At 42.7% G+C, this 21339-nt stretch overlaps 1 protein-coding gene across 1 annotated transcript; it reads right to left on the reverse strand.

The window, feature by feature from the left end:
• Positions 1 to 7345: 7345 nt before the first annotated feature.
• On the reverse strand, positions 7346 to 16458 carry LOC4338325 (uncharacterized). Its single transcript, XM_015781951.3, has 13 exons — positions 16066 to 16458; positions 15069 to 15185; positions 14447 to 14511; positions 13921 to 14020; positions 13773 to 13844; positions 12603 to 12662; positions 12335 to 12464; positions 12068 to 12261; positions 11791 to 11975; positions 11373 to 11500; positions 10506 to 10834; positions 9442 to 9676; positions 7346 to 8347 (listed from the first exon to the last, which is right to left on the reverse strand). The coding sequence occupies exons 1-13, from the start codon at positions 16333 to 16335 to the stop codon at positions 7584 to 7586; spliced, it is 2649 nt and encodes an 882-aa protein (XP_015637437.1). The 5' UTR covers positions 16336 to 16458; the 3' UTR covers positions 7346 to 7583.
• Between the last annotated feature and the right edge of the window lie 4881 nt (positions 16459 to 21339).

The following is a 21339-nucleotide window of genomic DNA, read 5'->3' on the forward strand; positions in this document are numbered from 1 at the left end:
AGTGAGGTTAGGTAGACGCTCCCCAGTGCCCACCTAAATGCGCCGTGCTGCTCTTCTTACTAGCTTGTGACCGGTGCGTGACCGTTCGAATGACAGATGGGACGATGGCAAGCCATGCGCGCTCTGGCCGAGTGTCAGGCGGCGTGCGGCAGGTATGCCCTGTTCCATCACGATGATGAGAGGCTCTGTTCCTCTCAACCGTCCGGAATCGGCTTGATCGCTCTGGACGTGCCCGAGATCGTGTTCCCGGTGCATGAACGCCCCCAAGTCCTCCTCCATTAAATGGTGAATGACTGGGGCGCTCCCCGTGTCGGCCTACGTCACCCGTCAGCCGGCATGATTGGATGGGCCCCGCACAATAGCCGACGTGCAGATGACTACCGGGTTAAGGCACGAGACACGTATTTAGTGTAGAGAATATTTTTCCTCTTCACTAGGTGGCACTCACAGTGCATGTGGGAACCCCTTGGAGTATAAAAGGAGGACTGTGCCTAGTGAGGGGCGGGGATCGAAAAGTGAAAAGCTTAGCCCTAGTTTGCACACCAGAGATTCAGAGACTTTATAAGCTCAGAAAAATCATCATACATAGGAGAAGGCTATTACGCTTCTTAGTGGCCCGAACCTGGATAAACCCCTGGTGTCTCATCTTCATCGAGGGCCCAACCCCCTTGATTTCTCCCAATACTTCCAACTCCTCAACTTTCACCCGCTGCCCCCGGCCGAACTAACAAAGGAGGGGCCTCACGGTCCCCACTCGAGGAGTTCATCCTCCGACACTGGTGAAGACGAAGAACCCTAGGAGCAACACGTACAGGGCGCTGTCGGAGCTCACCACGCCGACCACCGGCCGCTGGTTCACGTACTCGAAGATGGACCCAATCTGCACGCGTCGCCATGAGTAGCAGCATCCATGGGGAATCTTATAGGATTTGGGGATCGGAGAGGTAGAGAGGAGTTGAAGGGGTGGAGAGGCGTACAACGATGATGAAGGTGATGGCAGAGGTGAGCAGGTAGGCGTAGAAGGGTAGCTGGATAGCGACGGGCTTTTGCTGTCCCCCGTTGCCGCCCTTGTGTGCCCAGGGCGGCGGCTCGTCTGAGCCTGGGTGCATGTCACACCCAGAAATTCTCGAACCAGAATTTCTAAGCTGAATGTGCATTAAATCCCTGTCCAGGACCAGCCAGGGTACACAAACGACAATTGTTGACATACAGACCCACGTCTTACAAAAATATAAAAGATTACAAATGCAGCGGGAAAGATAAAAGCGAGCTAAACCGGGAAGCTTGACTTCAGCAGCGGGCGACTCCACTCCACAGGCAAACCTTGACGGCAGCGACGAAACCAACCTCTCTGAGACGGCTCCAACTGAGAAGAACTTCAACTCTGGTGTGGGGGAAAAGAGAGCAAGACTGAGTACTACCCACTGTACTCAACAAGTCATACCGGAAGAGGAGGTATGATGCAGGATATAACCAAAGGAAGCTAGGGGTTCTTTTGCATAAAGCAGGCATTTCAAAGCAGTAGTTGAAAGCAGTAAAACAGCTGTAGTAATTAATCAATATTAACCAATCACTGTCCAACGCTACACCACGTTGCAACAGGCCCAACCAACCACCTGAACTACACCAGTTCATTAAGCTAAACTAGGGGTGAGACTAATCACGGTGAATCTGGTTGATCGCCCATAACCGCGGGCGCGGCTATTCGAATAGTTTTACTCTGGCCAGAGGTGTACAACTGTACCCACAAGACACGATTCCACACATGTCGCCATGCCCCGAAGTATCACCATGATACTGCAAAGAGGGAAATCGTGACAAGACCCTCCACATAACCATCCCCTAACCATCCACACCACGCTAAGGTTTCACCCCCACCCCTCAAAAGGCAGTGGGCGGTCCCCTCTTGCGCCGCAGTGAATCCGGCAGCTGGACAACTGAACACCTCGGCCGACCCAACTCCATCACGCCCACCCTCGCCACCGGTGCCTAGGAAAGGGTCGAGCTATACTTCAGATCAAGCAGTTACCCACTCCCGCTTGTGGTAAGCACGGTAAGTCTCCCAGGGTTTCCCGTGAACCGGTCCTTAACTGCTATGGGTGCGACCAGCAAAACCATGCACTCACAGCCCGCCATTCAGAATATTTTAATAAACTGACACCCTTGTGGTGGCACCAATCTAGAGCTATGCCAATAGACAAAGTCTATGTAATAATGTGATCCCTTTTTGTGAACTAGTTGAGCTAAGCATGGCTAAGCATTTCCTAAACCAACATCTAATCATTTTGATACCCAGGTTATCAATGGCATATGGTAAACAATAAATGGCTAAATAATAGGACCCATCCCACATGACATTGTAAAAGAATGCAACATTTAATAGAAATGCAGGGTGTTTGTAAATTGGGTACAATATGATCAAATGTAAAGCATGACTTGCCTTACTCTCGAACTGATGAGACCTCAGCAACGTCTTCGAGAAACTGCGAATCGACGAAACGGCCGAAACCTGCGCGACAAACAAAGCACACAAGCAAAACATGCTTTAAGACTACTGAAACAGGAAACAAAACCATTTTTAATGGATTCTTTGCATTTTTCTTGATTTACTGAGACTTGAATGGACTTAAACGGAGCTCGGATGAATTACTTATGAATTTTAGAAGATAAACTGTGTTTTTACTAATAAAGAAAAAGCCTTAATCATTTTATTGCGCAATAAAGCCCAGGGCTGACGTCAGCGAAATGGGGGGGGGCGCCGGCACGTGGGCCCCACGGGTCAGCGGCTCCAAAGGGAGGGAGGTGGCGCCTGGCAGGTGGGCCCCACCAGGCGGTGGCTCAAAGGGGAGGCGAGGGAGGCGCCGGCCGGGCTCGGCTCGGCCTCAAGGCCGACCGGCCGACCAAGGCGAGGCGGCGGCGAGGCACGGCCACCGACGGCGGTGACCGGCGGTGCGGGAAGCGGCGGCGACGGCCAAAAGGCGGCGGCGCATGGCCGGAGCAGCGGCATGGCCGGCGCTCGCGGGAAAGTGAGGAAAGGAGGGGGAGGGAGGACTCACCGGCGACACGGCGGCCGGAGCGGAAGACGAAGGCGGCGACGATGACCCGACGAGAGGAGGGGCGGACGAGCGGCGGCAACACCTAGAGGAGGGGAGGAGAGGAGTTAGGGATGGAGAAGGCGACCGCGACGACCAAAGTGGCTGGCCGGAGACGGAGGGGAATGGATAGCTCACCGGCTCGCGAGGGAGATGGGGTTCCGGTGGGGTTCCGGCGACGCGAGGCGGTGGCCGAGATGGCTCACGCGGCGGCAATGCTAATGGCGGCGGCGGCTTGGCGCGGCGGCGGCTCTAGCGGCTGCGGCGCGCGACCGGAGGTGGCGGCATGCGGCGGCGCTAGTGGCGAGCGGCGCGTGACCGGTAGGAGGCACGGGAGAGCACGGCGAAAAGGGGAAAAGGGAGAGGGAGATGCGGGGAAGCTTTATAGGGGCTCGAGAGGGGCGGACATGGCCAGGAAACCCCCCGATTTGGCCGGCGACGTGGGGAGGGGGGAGAGAGAGAGAGTAGGGGGGATTCAAATCGAATCCCGCCAATTTGCGGCGCGCGTGCGGGCGGGAATGGCGGGGAGGGCGGCGACGTGGGGACGCGGAGTGGGGGCGCGGCGTGGAGCGGAGAAGGCGGCGGCGCGGACGGTTTCGGCGGCGGTTGCCGTCGTGGGGCGGGCGGCTGGAGGAAGGGGACGACCTGACAGGTGGGCCCCACCTGTCAGCGTCCCGGAGAAAGGGGAAAGGGGAACGGGCCGGCCCAAAGGAAGGAGGCCGAGCGCGGGAGGGAGTGGGCCGACGGCCCAATAGAGAAAAAAGAAGGAAAAGAAAAAGAAAAAAAAGAAAGGATTTTTCCTGGGATTTAAAATTGCACTTTGGTGATTTTTAATTGGTTAAAATTATTTCCAAGGCTCTGAAAATTCCACTAAAAATCTTGTTAATGCATTGGAGCATGGGGAACTCAAGAAAAATTCCACCACGCTATTTCCGATTATTAATTGCATTTATTAACTAGGGATTTAGCTCTAGGTTAATTAAGATAATTTCTTCGGGCAATTTATTTAACCAATTTTTAAAGCAAGAAAAAGTGGAAACTTCTGGGCGTGACAGTGCACCCAAGAGGGAACCTGCTTGTCTGCCTCGTTCGACGACTTCAGCGAGCCTTCCGTTGCCGCCACGGCCACTAGTCCTTGCCAACATCGTCCGCAAGTGCCCCCTCCTCCTACTCCTCTCCCTGTAGACCTCCATAGTGGAGGCGAGGCGCTCGAGGATACCCCAAACATAGGCACTGTGAGTTGCACATGAACACAGCCACCGCCATGGCTGGTTTTGCACGCGATGCCTCCCTCTCCTGCCCACCGGCGCTGCTTCCCCTTAGTTGGCAATGACCTCCACGACACCGACGGAGAGAGAGAGGAGAGATGGGAGAGCAAACATGTGGGTCCAGGGGTATTTTTATATTTCACACGATTTTTCTCTCCTCTCAAACCAAAAATTATTTATTTTAATGGGTGTTGTATCTGCTGGCAAATTATCACATTTATAGAGTGTTTTCCCTGAAAGTCACTTCTTGTGGTGTCCTATTGATAAAGCCGCGAAGTCACGATGTCCTGTAGCAAAATTTGTCTAAAATTATCATATTTGATCCCAATATAAATCAAAACATTATAGCTGGGCTACACTTGGATAGTGGATACCATATACTTTTATATATTATCTTTTTTTCGGGGATACTTTTATATATTATTTGAAGAGAAATATAACAACTCTCACAATTGCCATGTTTTTATAGACTATAGAAATCTACAAATTTGATAATATGTTCATTCAATGTTGAAAATATTGCTATCGTTTTCTATAAATTTGATAAAACTCAAACAAGTTTGGCTTTAAAAAAAATTAAAGTGCCTTATAATATGATATGATATGGGGGAGCATATCATATTTTGACGTGAATTGAAAATATTATTGATGTGTTGTAATGGTATGCCATGTATATCTGGTTCAACATATCGATTCCAAATATTAAAAATGGGCTATAGTTAGATATTACGAAATCTACTCCCTTTGTGTTCAGATTTATTTTACTAAGATCTATCCCATCTAATTTTTTATTTTAATTTTTTGACGGAGGAAGTGAGTGTGTAGGTACTGTTAGTCTAATCGCATCACGCCGCATGGGCCACCGATTGGCTATTTGATTGGTTCAGGCCGCATTAATCGTGATGCAAGGAAAGTTTAATAGCAGTCATCAACCAAAATGTTAGAAAAACTGTGATGTCTGTGTTTTGCTTCGTGATAATTCCTCGCCCTGTCTCTGTGATATTGTTTTGGGCTCTGGAAAGCCCTGTAGGCCGTGTTTAGTTTTAAAGTTTTTCTTCAAACTTTCAACTTTTCTATCACATCGAAATTCTCCTACACACAAACTTTCAACTTTTCCGTCACATCATTCCAATTTCAACCAAACTTCCAATTCTAGCGTGAACTAAACACAGCCGTAATAGGCCGATAGCTTTTGAATAGTTAGACTCAATCTGGGAAAAAGGGTGGAAATGTTACCCCCGGTTCCCTTCACCAGATGTTCCGATCTTTCTTTGTGTTTTTCTTTTCTAGAACCTCTGTTTAGGAGACATTATCTCGTTTATAGTAAAAGAAATGGGGGCCTGCTGGCCCTAGTTCAAAAAATAAAAAAGCAGTCATCAGCCAAAATGGTCATATAATACTAGTCAATTTTCTCTCTACATAATATGTACTATATCTCTGATTATATACTATATGTTTTAAATAGTATACTACATGCTTAAAACCATCGTACTCCACTTAAAATGTATAGCGAAACAAGCCTATTATTGAATACATTTAATTTCTAAATATTTAAAAACAAATTATTCAAATCCTATCTTACTATAAAGTTATCCCCCACTAACTCCTTAAGTTTAACATGCAAAGATGCCACATCATCATCCACTAACAAGATGCCACATCATCATCCACTAATTAACAAGATGTCATATCATCATCCACTAACAATCATCACATTTAAACATCATGCAAACATGCTATATATTTATAGTTTTTATAATTTAAGAGCTTTTCATATACAAACATGTTAAATTATCACCCAACATAATTCACATAATGTTACAATGTATATCTTTATTATGTTTTATGATATCCTATATACTTATATATATTTATATAGTTCATTCTCACTTAGTTAGTGCTTAAATGATTAATCCATGGTTCAAATTATCTTTCTCCTTTCTTTCTCTAATTAAGTCATATCACATTAATTGTTTTTAGCCTTTAGATGATTAATCTACGGTCCAAACTATCTCCCTACTTTTCTTATTCCATAAAATCATACCACCTTACTTTTTACGTTTACGTTTGAATCACCATTCTACATACTATTTAAATTTAAATTATCATAAACAACATTAATTTACTTAATCTGATGTTATCTAGCTATCTTACATGTTATTTTTTTTATTATTATCATACTAAATTCCCGCAGCAATACGCGGGATTTCACCTAGTTATAGCTCAGCGGTAGAAGTAACTCTCAATAGTATTGGACGTAACAGTTAACGAGTTGGAATAAAGAACTATATGAAGTAAATACATGAATTTTGTTTTATTTGAAGAAAGCGCCTATATTTTTTTGTCTTGAAAAAAGTAATTTTATATCATATAGGAAGTAACTTTTTTTAAAAAACAGAAGTAACTCTGGGGAAAATATAAATAACTTTTCACAATCATGTACAAATATCCAGGGCCGGCCATTACATATATCAACGTGAGGATATATTTATTTTAACGATGATTGGATATGTTTTATTTCGCATCAGATAGAAAGTAACTATAAGAAAACATTTAAAGTATAAGTAATTGTATTTCAAAAGAAGGAAAATCTGTGGTGAAAAAAGAGAAGTAATTCCACATAGAAATAACTCTTAAACTTACTGAAAGAAACAAACGTGCACAAATATATATGCTACTTTTAGCAATAAGAGAGGGGTTAGCTACTTAAAAGTTAAAACCAACAAGTGCACATGATCAACGTACTTTAGTCACGTCCTATAGTATAGTTGTGTCCTCCGTGACTTTACTCGTCTTTGCTCATCTGCTTAGTTAGGATCTCTGCCCCCACGTTAAGACTCAAGACAAGCTGTTAAATATCTTATGCTCCCAATTCGAGGAGATTTCAAGCATGCTTGCAAATTTTTGCTTTTGTTTGCAAATCAATGTGCAAACCGGATGTTCACTGCCAGAAAACACATATAAAACCCACCAGACAATACCCAGTACCAATGCAAAATGCCTGAAAAATATTTCCGTCGAAGCCACCTTACTGCGACATCTATTGTAGGAGTAACAAGTGGCTCCGTCATGATCAATCATGCTGTGCTCTACTTAATGCTAGTAGTTTGTCAAGGTAAGTGATGGAATACAACAGCCTTAACGCTTCTGACGATCATTAGTCCATGACATATACTCAGTCTTAAAAAGCAAGATACATTGATACATTAAATGTTATTCAAATCTAGTCAGAGTCAGGGTCGCCATCAACAATACCTGGCATTGAATCTTCTGATTCCACATCAGAATCATCAGTTTTGCTGGACTGCATGAAGTGGGAAGAACCAGAACCAGATTGCGGTGCTTCACCTCCAGTTACTGTTTTGCTTAATGATGCATCAAAAGCTGACGTTTTGTTCCGAAGATGATCGACAATGTCAGTGTGCCCTTCGTCGGAGACTGGGGCAGCTACCTGTTGGTTGAGATCAGGTAGCAGTGTGCGGACTTGAGTTAAACCATCATTGGAGCTTGAAGGATTATCCGTTGCTTTTAGATTGACCGTTTCTGTAGTGGCCGCATCCGCCATTTCAATATCAGTCTTCCCAGACGTTGGAACGTCTTGTATGGCCGCAGGAACTACAGCTAAATCTATTTGTTGATGTTCTTCCACAGGGGTGATTTGCTTTTCACCTTGCGACTTCTCAATTGCTTTCTCTTTTCCTACAGGGCTATCTTTCGCTGGAGAACCTGTTGGTTCACTGACCTTGGTGGATGTCAACCAATCATCATAAGGGTCGTCATCCTCCAAAGCCTGAGATTGGTTTCCAGACAGTGAAAACCTATATTTTTCAGTACCGAAAATTGCCTTTTCAGGTGCACCGTAGGTGAGTCCAGGGCCTGAAGGAGCTGCACTTTCTAGAGAAAGTGCTCGAGGATGTGTAAGGACATCCAAAGCCAGCAAAGCATGTGAACAAAATTCTGCAAGCTTAGTGCCTATCTCTAGCTTTCCTGTAATGATCAAATGATAGAAATTAGTAACATACTAGCATAGAGCCTACTGTTGCTACAATACTTAAATAAACAATTAATATATTCTATACTTGACATATATAAATTATCAACAAGCTTGGATAAAACTGTAAACAAAATTCAAAATCAGATCAAGCATAAACATGTGAGAAGAGATTGCAATCATTTATGAAAAATCCTACAAATAACGTACACGAGCTAACAAATTCAGTACTATGATGTGTTCAGACTAGAATTATTGAGATTATTGATTTTGTCAGTACTAGCACTAAATTCCATGTGTTGCAGCAGAAACTATTTGCTTTGCACATGAGCTTTTAAAATATAAGTTTAGAATGGAGGAATCCTTTTCCAATTCCCATGGGACTCACGACAATTTGGAACAAAACTATGTATTCCAAATAGGGCTCGTGTTGTGTGTCATAAATAAAATCTGGAACAAAATACATAAGTACAAAATTGTAATAACTAATAACAACAGAGAATAAAATGCCAGCCCACAGTAACTCACATGTATTGAAAGTGGCTGGAAGTACAAATTAGGAACCCTTTAAGTTTTAAGCCTATTCTATACATTCTCAGTCATGACAACATAAGGAATGACATGCAGATTTCTATAGCAACCAAACCAGTACAGATTTCTTTAACTACTTTTATTTGATAATAAAATCTTACTATATGCACTTCAGGCGAAAGTTTAATTGGCAACTTCCTTTGGAGAAAATGTCCCCACCACTCTAGAATCTACCAATGCTTAATATGGAGAGGTGGGCAGTGTCATATCATGCAAATCTTGATCCTTTCTCTTTTTTTTTAATGCCGGGGAGGTGGGGAGAGGAATATTTTGTAGAACCTACCGTCATCACTACAAACTAAAACAGCTGTTGTATCATCTCACTAATTCAGGCACTTCATAAGATTTATTCTTGCCATCTTATATTCCGTTCAGTGCCTATTCTTTGCAGCACAATTTAATCTTACTTTTGAGTATTAACTATAAATTACTTGGGACATAAACTAACTACATCCATAGATTAGTAGGTGGTTGTCAGACAACAAGCTTGAGATTTTACCTCTTCTGAAGAGTTCAATTCCTTGGGCTAAATAAGGAGGGCGGGCATGAGAAGAAAGAAAAGATGCCAACAATGCCTTCAATGAAGCAAGCTGGAAGTCTGCTATGCTTGTCTCCCCAACTGCAGATGATAGTTTGTACTCGTACCTCCCTCCTGTGTCACAAGCACTTCTAGCTATGTTAATTAGGAGCAAGTCCACCTCTGCCCTCCAGTGATCTGTCCTCAGTGAACCCCCCTGCTCCAAGTGATACAATGAATATTACATCTAACCGTTGTGATCTTACTAAATACATGAAACAATTGTAAATACCAGCCGAGGGCCAGACGGCCAGTCAGCAAAGTACTGACTGGATGCAACAGCAATCTAAATACTTCAAAACAGTATAGCACAGTGACAATAATTCATGATAAGAAAAATAATTATCTCCAACGGTGGTAAGCCTGGTAACCACAGTAACCATGAGGTTACCACGGTGAACAGTGGGGAAACAGGATGATATTTACCAAAAATTCAAATTTTTGTTTAAATTTCTTTTGAACTTGGTAGGGTTACAGTATTAAGTAAACCTGAAGGTATGCCAATTGGCAGTAAAAGAAACCCTGGATATGATGGTTGCATTGCCAATTAATTCAGGATGAGTGTGATCTTCCCACTTAAACCATCACGGGCAATGTAGTTTCAACACTTCCAGTATCAGAGGCATGCTTTGACCAGTTACTGCTGCCAAGCTTCAAAATTTCACATATTTCACTAGAACTGAAAGCTTTATTCTAAATGGGTACCACCTATGGTTTAAACAATCAATACATGACATAATTCCATGTACATTGAATTTTACCATACAGTATGTTAACTTGTGGTTACAAATAAAATTTAATTGCAGATTTAATATTTTTTTCATTTACAATTAATAGTCTCCAAATGTGTCACAGATCACAGATAAATCCTTGTTCTCATGGATGTCTTACATATATTCAGAATACTATGAACAATAAAAACGGGCTGTACTAAGAAACGTAAAGACATCAAAAGTATTAGAACAATAGTGAGAAAGTTGGCATACCACATTAAGTAGAATTTCCAGCGTTTCAAGAGCTGCTAGTTTCACAGAGAGTGGAGTCAACATTCTAACATCAGCTGTAGTTTCAGAAGTAGTTGACATGGAAGAACTTTTCCTTTTCTTAGGGCTGATTACTGTTTTGTCTGAACCGGAGACATGTAAATTTTGTGAATCTGTTTCTTGCTTCCTCTTCTTGGAATAACTTTTTGATGATGATTCATTTGTCGCTATAGTAGGTTTTGTGCTTAATGAAGTCATATCTTGGCCACAGCTGTCGTCCAGATCAGCAACTGAATTGCTTACTATGGCCTCAAGCAAGTGCATAGATATCCCTGATAACAATGACGCAAGTTATTCAACACTCGATGCAACTGGACATTTACTAACAAAACAAACAAAATATACATAAAAAATGTACATGATGCAACTACAAGTGTAACATCCATTCACCAAAGAAAAAAAAAACAGAAACGATCAAATCACATAGGCAACTTGAATGTACAAGTGAGGACTTCAGCTCCTGAAGATTGAAAGGATATTAAACTATATAATCCATTCTGCACAACAAGAGGCATTCATATTTCCAAGACTAGCCAGATTGAGCATGGCAAAGACCCTGAACATGACAAACTTGATATTCTGTTAGGGCATCACTCCCGAAGGATTATTATAAACTATATTACTCTGCTTACACAACATGCTTAAGAAACCATTTGAAGAATGATGCATTTACACTTCTCAAAGGGAAAAAAGAGGAAAGATTTTCAACTAATCAGTCATTACAGTACTATGATGATTACAAGAACTTGATCAGCAGTATTTATTAAAATGCAGCATTACACAACAGTAAAGAAATAAAGAGTCACCTACCAACGCCCATGGATGTCAGCAACTGCTGCACAATGCCGTATACTTTTGTCCTCATAGTAGACAACTTCGCTATTTCAAAGTACTTAGTTATGAGCCGAACAATATTAGCAGCATGTGGCAAAAGTTGGCTGCAGGATGACAAGTCTAAATTAGAAATTTCATTCCCATTTATAAGCTCAAATGCTAGACAATACCAAGAGAATAGTTTCATGGAAACCCAAAAAAGAACTCAGAATTACTGCAAAATCAAATATTAGTATCCTTGTGCTGCATATGTGCAAATGTGACTGTATTTTCTTCACTTTTCGGCAAAAGAAATGGGATGCTATTCACTGAATCTACTGAAAAATAGTGCATGATTGTCTTGCATAGAGATATAAATAATAATAATAATGACAAGAGGTAATATGAACTTTACCTTCGCATTCCTTTTATTGTTGCACTGAGCAAATCCAAGAAAGTAGAATGCAATGATGGAAGCTCAAAACAAATAAGCTCTTGGTGCAAGGAAGTTGTTGAAGGGAATAACTTTTTATGCAATGACCCATCAACTGACAGAACTCTCCGTGTCAAAGCTATCAAAGCACGCACTGGGACATTCACCTTTTGAGTAAAAATAAGGAATTAAAACGAAATGATATTTTGTGAAGTAGCTTAGAAGTGCCACGAATATGCAGTAAGTTCTTTGGGCATACCTGAACTGGATAATAACTAGTCAGCATCACACAGCAGCAATGAATAAGGACTGAAATAGTAGGAACAGTATAGACACGAAATTTCTTTGTGACATGCACATTTCCTCCAGACCACTTTGTTTGATCTCCCAGCATTAGTGGAGGATCATTTCCAGGTGGAACTAGTAACATTAGAATCTCATGGCCTTTCTTTTCTGCAAAAGCAATAGTTAAATATCATCCTAAATTGTAAAGATGTAATAAAATTTAAAAGACAACTGAATCTACCTTCTTCCAGCCCAATAAATGCATCATTCAAAAGATTATTTACCACAATTAGTATCTTTTGAATCATCAATGACCAACTCTCCTCAGATACTCGGACAGAAGGTAATGATGCTAAGGCTCTTGCGAATTTCTGGAGTGGAAAAGGCAGAGGCTTGTCAACTCAAAAGGCAATGTCATCACAAACAATCAGTGAAGGGAAGAAAATAAATGGAGATAATTTTGTCAAGACTACTCCAATGATATAGTCTAAAAGCATACATCCCCTTACCTCCTTTAGTTTGATATTGACTTCTGAACTCATTACATTTGTTGCAATGGCGGATTCAACCTGAATTTGTAAATAGCAACTTTAAGAAATAGTACAAGGGCATGCACAAAGGTGTAGACAGTTGTCTATATCACCCTTCCACATCATCTAAAGACAGTGCAAAAGATAACATAAACAATGATATGTCTATTGAGTTCTCTGTATGACCATACAATATTTGCTTGCATTGAGCTAAGAATTGTGGTAATCTCAAGTAAATTTTCGTCTTTGTGGTTTATGTGTTGCTTGGATGCAAATGTACAAGACAATGCCATACACGATAAAATATACTGATTGCAAGTGAGTAAAAGATGCTGTAAAAATTCACATGGCAAATTTGACTAATGCTCTAGAAAATTTCACATGAAGCACTCATACTGCAAGTACTTGAATAAGCAGGTAGCTCAAAAGTCTACTAGTATCAGCTAAGAACAGAGATCAACTAACACTCCTGCCCAAGCAAATCATGGGCATTTCACGGCTCTTCTTACCCTTGCCCCTAAAAAATCCACCCCTGTTCCCATCACAATAAATTCCACATATTCAAACATCAAACAACAAGCATTGAAACAATAAACATTGTCAATTGGAAGAGCAAGAAAGTGGCAACACCTCCACCTAAGGAGGCTTTATCACCACCATTAGGGCTGGCGGACAACATGATGCTGTAATCCTGGAATGGATCAGCATGTGAACACAGCATCATGTCTGCGCCTAGGTCATCATTTTGCAAAGGAGGCAACTACATTGTTCTCTCCTCCTATACCTCCACATCAGCAAAGGATTACCATGGCATCACTTTATACATGTACATGCCCTAACAGGAAGGGTTTTAGTACTGTCACTACAACAACACATCTATCTATGAATTTCCAGTGACCATGTCTATATTGTAAACAAGTAATTTACGAAAAACCTTGAGCTCCAACAGTCTTTTGTTGCTTAAAATCATACGAAGTAAAGAAAATCATCATGAAACATCTTGTACAATTTCAAAATTTGTGATAAAAAAATATATTGTAAAAACTTGCTCTTTTTATTTTTAACCTATTCTCAAAGAGATTTTTCTTTTGTGGATACTGGACTATACATATGTACAGAAAGAGCTTATAATATAAAAACCAGACGTACTTTATTGTAATGTCGATTTAAAGATGATGGGTACAATTTAATAACTGTCCTCAGCAAATCAACTGCTTCATCCTGCAAATGGATAGATGAAATTTTCTCCTCGAGTGGTTGAGATAAAAATATAAACCTGTGGAGGAAAAGAACCTACAGCCACTTGACCATTTCCATTTAAAAGCAGCAGCACAGGTTCAACAAGTCTTCCAGCAAATGATGATGCCTCTTTCTTTAAGTTCAAAAACCTTGCCAGTCTAAGCAAGCAGAAAAATATATTGTTTTCTGTTAAACAAAATAAGCACATGAAGAATAAATGCAATAAATAAACCGTGAAACCTGAAAAGGCATTTGCAAGAACAATGCTTAGAAATAAATAAATAAACCATACAATATTTTGAAACCATAGTCAAGATAAGAAAGCATTCATGAAAACGCCCAGTTCTTAACCTTGTTCATGGCTGCAGCATAGTGGCAGTATTAGTTCAGGCCATTAAGCTGTAACACTAAGCTACAAGATGAGATATACAAAAACTGATAACATTTAACGGTATCAGTTTGGCAGTCATTATCCCCACATGTCCAACCAAGTTCTGATGTTTCAAATGGATCGCGCAGTGCCATCCAGCCAATAGATAACCCAGGTATTGTGTATGAAAAAGGACATCGACACTATCACATACCTCACAAATAAATCAGACATGGAAGTACAAGAGACTATAATAACAAGTTGCACAGTAGATGGTTCCTGAAAAGAGATGATAATGTATCAGGCAAAAAATTAACAATCTATGATGATGTGCACAAACACATAATGTTTTAGAAAAGTTGCCTCTTCAGGCATGAAAAGATTATGAATGAAATCAACTCCTGGCAAGCAGTATAAAGTTTTTCAATAGATTTTCCATTTCTCAATTGGTCATCACCCACGGGGGTTTTCGGGCAGAGAGTGATCATAAAACCAAATTCTAATATTATAAATCAGCTTCAGTTTTAAAGAATAAGTTGAACCAAGCATGCCAGCATAACACCAAATTTAACTTGGAGGAACTACTAAACTGGTACCAAATACTTCATAAGCAGTAAACAATGAAAAGTAAAATAATAAAAGTTTCACATAATATGATTTTTTTCTGATTTCAAAAACACAACTGCAACTCTAAATTGATCATAAAGACATGGATGATAGATATCACCTAACAGTCCATAATTTATGATTTGTTGGTAACGCCTTGTGCATATCAATGTGATACCTTAGCATGAACCAAACATATGATCAATTTACAAGTGTTGGTAATGCATTACCTGCAAGTTACTAAGAATTTTCTCAAACCAACTGGAGTATGATTCTGCAAAGCGCTCATTGCAGCACTCTTGGAACGTCAGACCGAGAAAGCAAGTACCCAACCAACAACTGTATGGCTACACAAATAAATGACAAAAGAAAGGTGAACATATTAGTGGAAAAATTCTAATCCATTTTCCTTTTCATCGAAGAACCAAAAATATGTGAAACCAAGAAAACAATAGTTTTAGATTGCAGAAACTCACCCATATTGTTAAGACCATTATGTGGCACAGGATAACAAAGAAATGGTATTGACAAATGTACACTGTGCTATATGTTTGTTCTAGTGATAATTTTTACAACAGGCAGTGATAAAGAGGCAGGAAACTTTTGTAATTAAGTGGCCATTAGTTCAAAAATACATAAATAGAACACATAATGTCCTTAATACTCTGAAGGACATATAACAAAACGAGTTGAATAGCTTAACATGATTTCAGAAATTTCAGAAAGAACATATGTTGAAATTAGTGCAGGTGATTCATTGCTTGTAATCAAATTATGTGCAGTGACACTTGATAGCAATTATAAATTTGCAATATCAAACATTCTCCATGCACATCCGTGATTGAAATAAATTCATTAGGAATTGTTTTTTTTAGAAAGTTGCAGTTGAAATCCCTAAGTTATCCAGTTGTCACTTGTGCCCTCAACTGCAAGGATATAATATAGACATGTGAACAAAAAGGGAAGGGATATATCCATGAACTTGCTTAGTTCCGCATTTACCTCTAACACATGTTTTATCCACAATTTATATAAAAGTCGACAAAACTTACACAATTAAACCAAACGTGAACAATATAGAACAGATTTTTTTTCTCTATAGAGACTACGATTCTAAATGAATTTAAGTGATTATAGACAACATCCTTCGAGAAATAGAGAAAGATTATACCGAAATCAGACCAAAATGACAGTGTAGGGAGCCAAACGGACAAGAGGCCAACATACCAAGTTGTTCTGCATGAGCTCACCAATGCGCTCGACCCACGCGTCGACGGCGGCACGCCACGCCTCGGCGAGCTTCGGGTCGTGCGGCCCGGGTTGGCGCTCCGTAAGGAGGCCATGCGTGCGCACCGCGTCGAGGATGGAGGCGAGCTCCGCCGGCGGCAGGTCGGTCCCGGGCCTCGGCAGCCGCTCGCCGACCACCGCCCGCAGCAGCCGCGGCTTGAGCCAGGGGTCGTTCGCGTCGGCGAGGAATCCGCCACCAGCGCCGGACATCGCTGGACGCTCCGCGGCCGCCTCCTCCTCACGCGTCGAGTTGGCTAATGCGTGCACCACCACTCCCGCAGGCGCAGCACCTTTGGTTTGCCGCGCCGTCGCGTTCAGGATCGACGCTTCGACGGGGTCAGGGAGGAAGAATTAGGTTAGGGTTTAAGGGATCAGGGCCTTTTGCCGTTTGGGCTAATGGGCCTAAGCCTCGTAGGTAGGGATCGATAAACCGGCCCAGTTTGGGAAACGCGGGTTTGATGAGCTGAAACCATTTGGGGGTGAGGCTGCGATTTTTTTTAAGGAATAAGTTCACCTTAAGTCCCTTATTATGCCGAGTTTGAAATGCATCCCTGAACCAAAATACTCCCATATATATAACGAGTCCTTCAACTACTAAAACCAATGCAAACTGGGACCGCCTATACATCACTCGGGTGATTTTTAAAGATTTTTTCTTCCCTTGGATTTGCATCCAACGGACTACAAAATAAAATAACTAATACAAATTTACTTACACAACATTTTTATCAAAATTACAGTGCACTTACATGTCATATCAACTAAATTTACATATGTAATTTTAGTTATATAAGACTGTAATTTTATATTTTAAAGAAAATAATAAGTACATATTTACTTACACATTATTTTTATCAAAATTAAAGTGCACTTACATGTCAAATCAACTAAATTTATAAATGTAATTTTAGTTATATAGGACTATAATTTTATATTTTAAAGAAAATAATAAGTACATATTTACTTACATATTATTTTTATCAAAATTACAGTGCACTTATATGTCAAATCAACTGAATTTACAAATGTAAATTTAGTTAAATAGGATTGTAATTAATATCAACTGAATTTACATATGTAATTTTAGTTAAATAAGACTGTAATTTTATATTTTATTTTAGTTATATAGGATATTTACACGTAGCTAGGATGTAAATTTCTTCTGAATCGTGATCAGCGGCAAACGTGGGACCCACGAGGTCTCATCTCCACCTCACGACAACATCGACGCAGAATCGTGTACTGATCTCGGCGCATAATTGTAGGGGCAAAAATCTGTCAAATATCAACGAAAAAATCACCCATGTGATGTTTAGCAAAATCGATGCAAACTTGGTTCAAAGATGATTTCGGCTGACCTGATGTCTACGTGGCTAGTTTGACTAGGTCCTTGACCAAAGTGGCATTAATGTGGCACTTGCAATCACTAAAAACAGGTGGAACCCACGTGTCAGTGAGTGTCTGCTTAAAAATAAAAAAAATACAGTGATACTCACTTTGAGGCAGAGGCAAAGACGCCACCGATACAGCAATGAGGGCAGGGTGTGTTGAAGCAGGATGCAAAGCGGGAAAGGTGGTGGTGAAGAAGGAGGCCATGGCGAGGGGGTCAGCGGCGAGGAGGAGGGGCATGATGGGGTGGACATCGGCACAGTGGCGAGCTGGTGGCGGCATCAGTGTAGCTGGTTGCTTGCTGGGTTCAGCACGCAACGCGACAAACGACTTGGATGACGACGCCCGAGGTGTCCATTGAATGCCGGCTCAATCTAGAAAACCAGCTGGTTGGCATCAAAGTCAAGGCTGTTGCGCGGAGCTCGTGCTGCCCTCGGCTGCTCAAGGACACCTCTAGAGCCCGTCGTCGCTTGGCTGCCTCCTCCTCTCGAACTACCGATTGTTGGCCCTGGCGGCAACCTCCTTGCTCCGCCCATCCACCCAACGTCACGCCGCTGCCCATCGGGCCTACTCACCGCCAGCACCCCACCATCCCGACCCCTAGCAACCTGTGACACCCCACACTCTCCGAGGCCGGGTCCTCTCTACATCTGGCAGCTTTGGCACCCCACCATCCTGGCCCCTAGCAACCTGTGACGCCCCACACTCTCCGAGACCGGGCCCTCTCTACATCTGGCAGCTTTCCTAGGACATACACTCCGGTCGGTCATCCATCCCGAAATTGCTCCAGGGCAAGCACGTTTAACCTCAGAGTTCTTTCGAAATCGGCTTCCGGAAAAGAAGTTACAACTTGTTGATATGAGTATTCTATTAATCCTATTAAACCCTGAGCCGGGATATCACATTCTCACCCCCTTAAGATACCGATGTCCTCGTCGGTCAACCCAGGCCAGGAACGTCCCCTATTAGCACCACGTATATACAGACAATTTTTGGCGCACATACGTCATGCCATACGACCACATCGTGGATCATCCCGTATGCACTGTATGCCCGCGTACATATTCATATATACGTATAGCTGCAAGGGTCGGCTCTGATACCATCTGTGACGCCTCACACTCTCCGAGGCCGGGCCCTCTCTACATCTGGCAGCTTTCCTAGGACATAGACTTCCCCCATAGTCAACCCAGGTCAGGAACGTCCCCTATTAGCACCACGTATCTGGCAGCTTTCCTAGGATATAGCACGTTTAACCTCAGAGTTCTTTCGAAATCGGCTTCCGGAAAAGAAGTTACAACTTGTTGATATGAGTATTCTATTAATCCTATTAAACCCTGAGCCGGGATATCACATTCTCACCCCCTTAAGATACCGACGTCCTCGTCGGTCAACCCAGGCCAGGAACGTCCCCTATTAGCACCACGTATGTACAGACAATTTTTGGCGCACATACGTCATGCCATACGACCACATCGTGGATCATCCCGTATGCACTGTATGCCCGCGTACATATTCATATATACGTATAGCTGCAAGGGTTGGCTCTAATACCATCTGTGACGCCCCACACTCTCCGAGGCCGGGCCCTCTCTACATCTGGCAGCTTTCCTAGGACATAGACTTCCCCCACAGTCAACCCAGGCCAGGAACGTCCCCTATTAGCACCACGTATCTGGCAGCTTTCCTAGGATATAGACTTCCCCCACAGTCAACCCAGGCCAGGACCACGTATCTGGCAGTTTTCTAGTACTGCCAGAAAAGGAGCCCCTACCATGATGCTGTCTCCTGCATAATATCTACCGGTCGTGTATGATTTGCCTTTGCACCAAATACGTTCGTGTATGGAGCGAGTCCCTTTCTTACCAACCAAACTCCAGCTCCCCTTCCGCTCCATCGTGGTGGATGGGTGGGAGGAATGGAAGTGCAGTGGCCCTTAATTTGACTGAGATTGGCAAGATATAAGGATCCTGGCCCGAACTGAGCCAGCATAGGAAGGATCCTGGTCTGGTCTCTGAAAACATAAGCAAACCAAATACGACTTTGTCTCTCAATGCGATAATACGCTTCAAAGGGCCATGATTTTCGGCTTTCGGCGCAGGGCCACATGACTGTGCTATTGTTAATCAGTACGGTGCAAATAAACTATCCTGATATCTACTAGTCTTTTCTACACACTTTGTCCTCACTCGTGCGCACCCGGGAAGAACTTTCCGGTCGGTCACCCATCCCGAAATTGCTCCAGGGCAAGCACGCTTAACCTCAGAGTTCTTTCGAGATAACTAGTGTGTAAAGTGCTATACCTCACCATAGGTTTTATTTTCTTTGTATAGGGCCGGATTGTCCTATAGTGGTCAGACTCCAACACTAATTGTTGACAGACTATCCACCATGGTATCATACTATCTAGGCCTATAGTAGGCGAGTACCTATTTTCTTTGTGTGTTTGATCGGATTGTCCAATTACTATCGATTTGGTGTTGTAAGATTGTCCACATTGTTACCGGATTGTCCGATTAGTTATAATTTCCGATGCAAGATTTTGAAATTGCAAGTGTTGAAGAAGTGGGAACCTAGGTCCCACATCTCTAGTTGCTTGGAACGTACATGAACCTGAAAGAGGCCACGTGGCGTCGCTAGGCCCTAGGACTCAGTTCAACGAGTCAACAGACTGCCACCGAGCTTGGGGCGAGTGGCGATAACTGACCCCGAGCTTCGGGTGAGCCCGAGCATAGGGCAACCCCGACCATGAAGCGAATGCCCGAGCTTGGCCCCTTGTCCGTAGGCCGCACGCACCCTCTACTGCACCATTTAATGTGACGCGACCGAAGTTGATACCCCCCACATCACACCATCCTGCATTAATTGCAAGAGATACGGATCTAACGGCTACACGTGGGCAGCAATGGGCGATAAGACTGAGCAAGCCGACCGCAAAACAAGTCATCATCACCCTAAAAGGTCAAGGGGCATGAGCTATCCGGCGATGTGGGTTTTTGACCTGTTGCCTATCCAGGCCCACCATGGTGCAGCCCCTTCAAGTCCCTAAGACTAGCAGGCGGGCTTGGAGGTGGTTAGTTGCATCCTCGTCATCTACTCCAAACCATGCATCAAGAAGAAGACTAGCTAGATGGGAAAGAGTTGTTCCTGTTCCCACCAATATATATGGCAATCACACTGGGCTTGCCTTCGGGCCCACCGTAACATCTTGTATGGTTAGGGCTCACTTGTAAGAAATAGGCCACTATGGCCACCAAAGAGGGGGATCGCATCCTAAAAACAACCGACCAAAAATCCACTAAGGACAGGTGTCACGCCCAGAAATTTAGCCCAAATCTCCAGACTATTTTGTGTATTAAATCCCTGTCCAGGATGTCACGCCCAGAAATTCCCGAATAGAATTCCAAGCAGAATGTGCATTAAAATCCCCGTCCAGGACCAGCCGGGGTACACAAACGACAATGTCGACATACAGATCCACGTCTTACAAACATCATAAAGTCTTACATAAATGCAGCGGAAAACAGAAGAAACTGGAGCTAAGCCTTGACTAAACTGCAGCGGGAACACCACTCCACAGGCATCCTCGACGGCACCGACGAAGCCTACTCCTCAGAGAAACCTTCATCTGACCCGAACTCGAACTCTGGGGTTGGGAAAAGTAGAGCAAGACTGAGTACTACCCACTGTACTCAGCAAGTCATACCGGAATAGGGGTATGATGCAGGGAATCATCAAAGAAGAGCTAAAGTGGTTCATTTGCATAAAGCGAGCATTTATAAACAGAGATTGAAAGATTTAAACAGTTGTAATAATTAAGCAGTA

The sequence above is a fragment of the Oryza sativa genome, chromosome 5 (genome assembly GCF_034140825.1).
Source record: "Oryza sativa Japonica Group chromosome 5, ASM3414082v1".
NCBI classification, from domain to species: domain Eukaryota; kingdom Viridiplantae; phylum Streptophyta; class Magnoliopsida; order Poales; family Poaceae; genus Oryza; species Oryza sativa.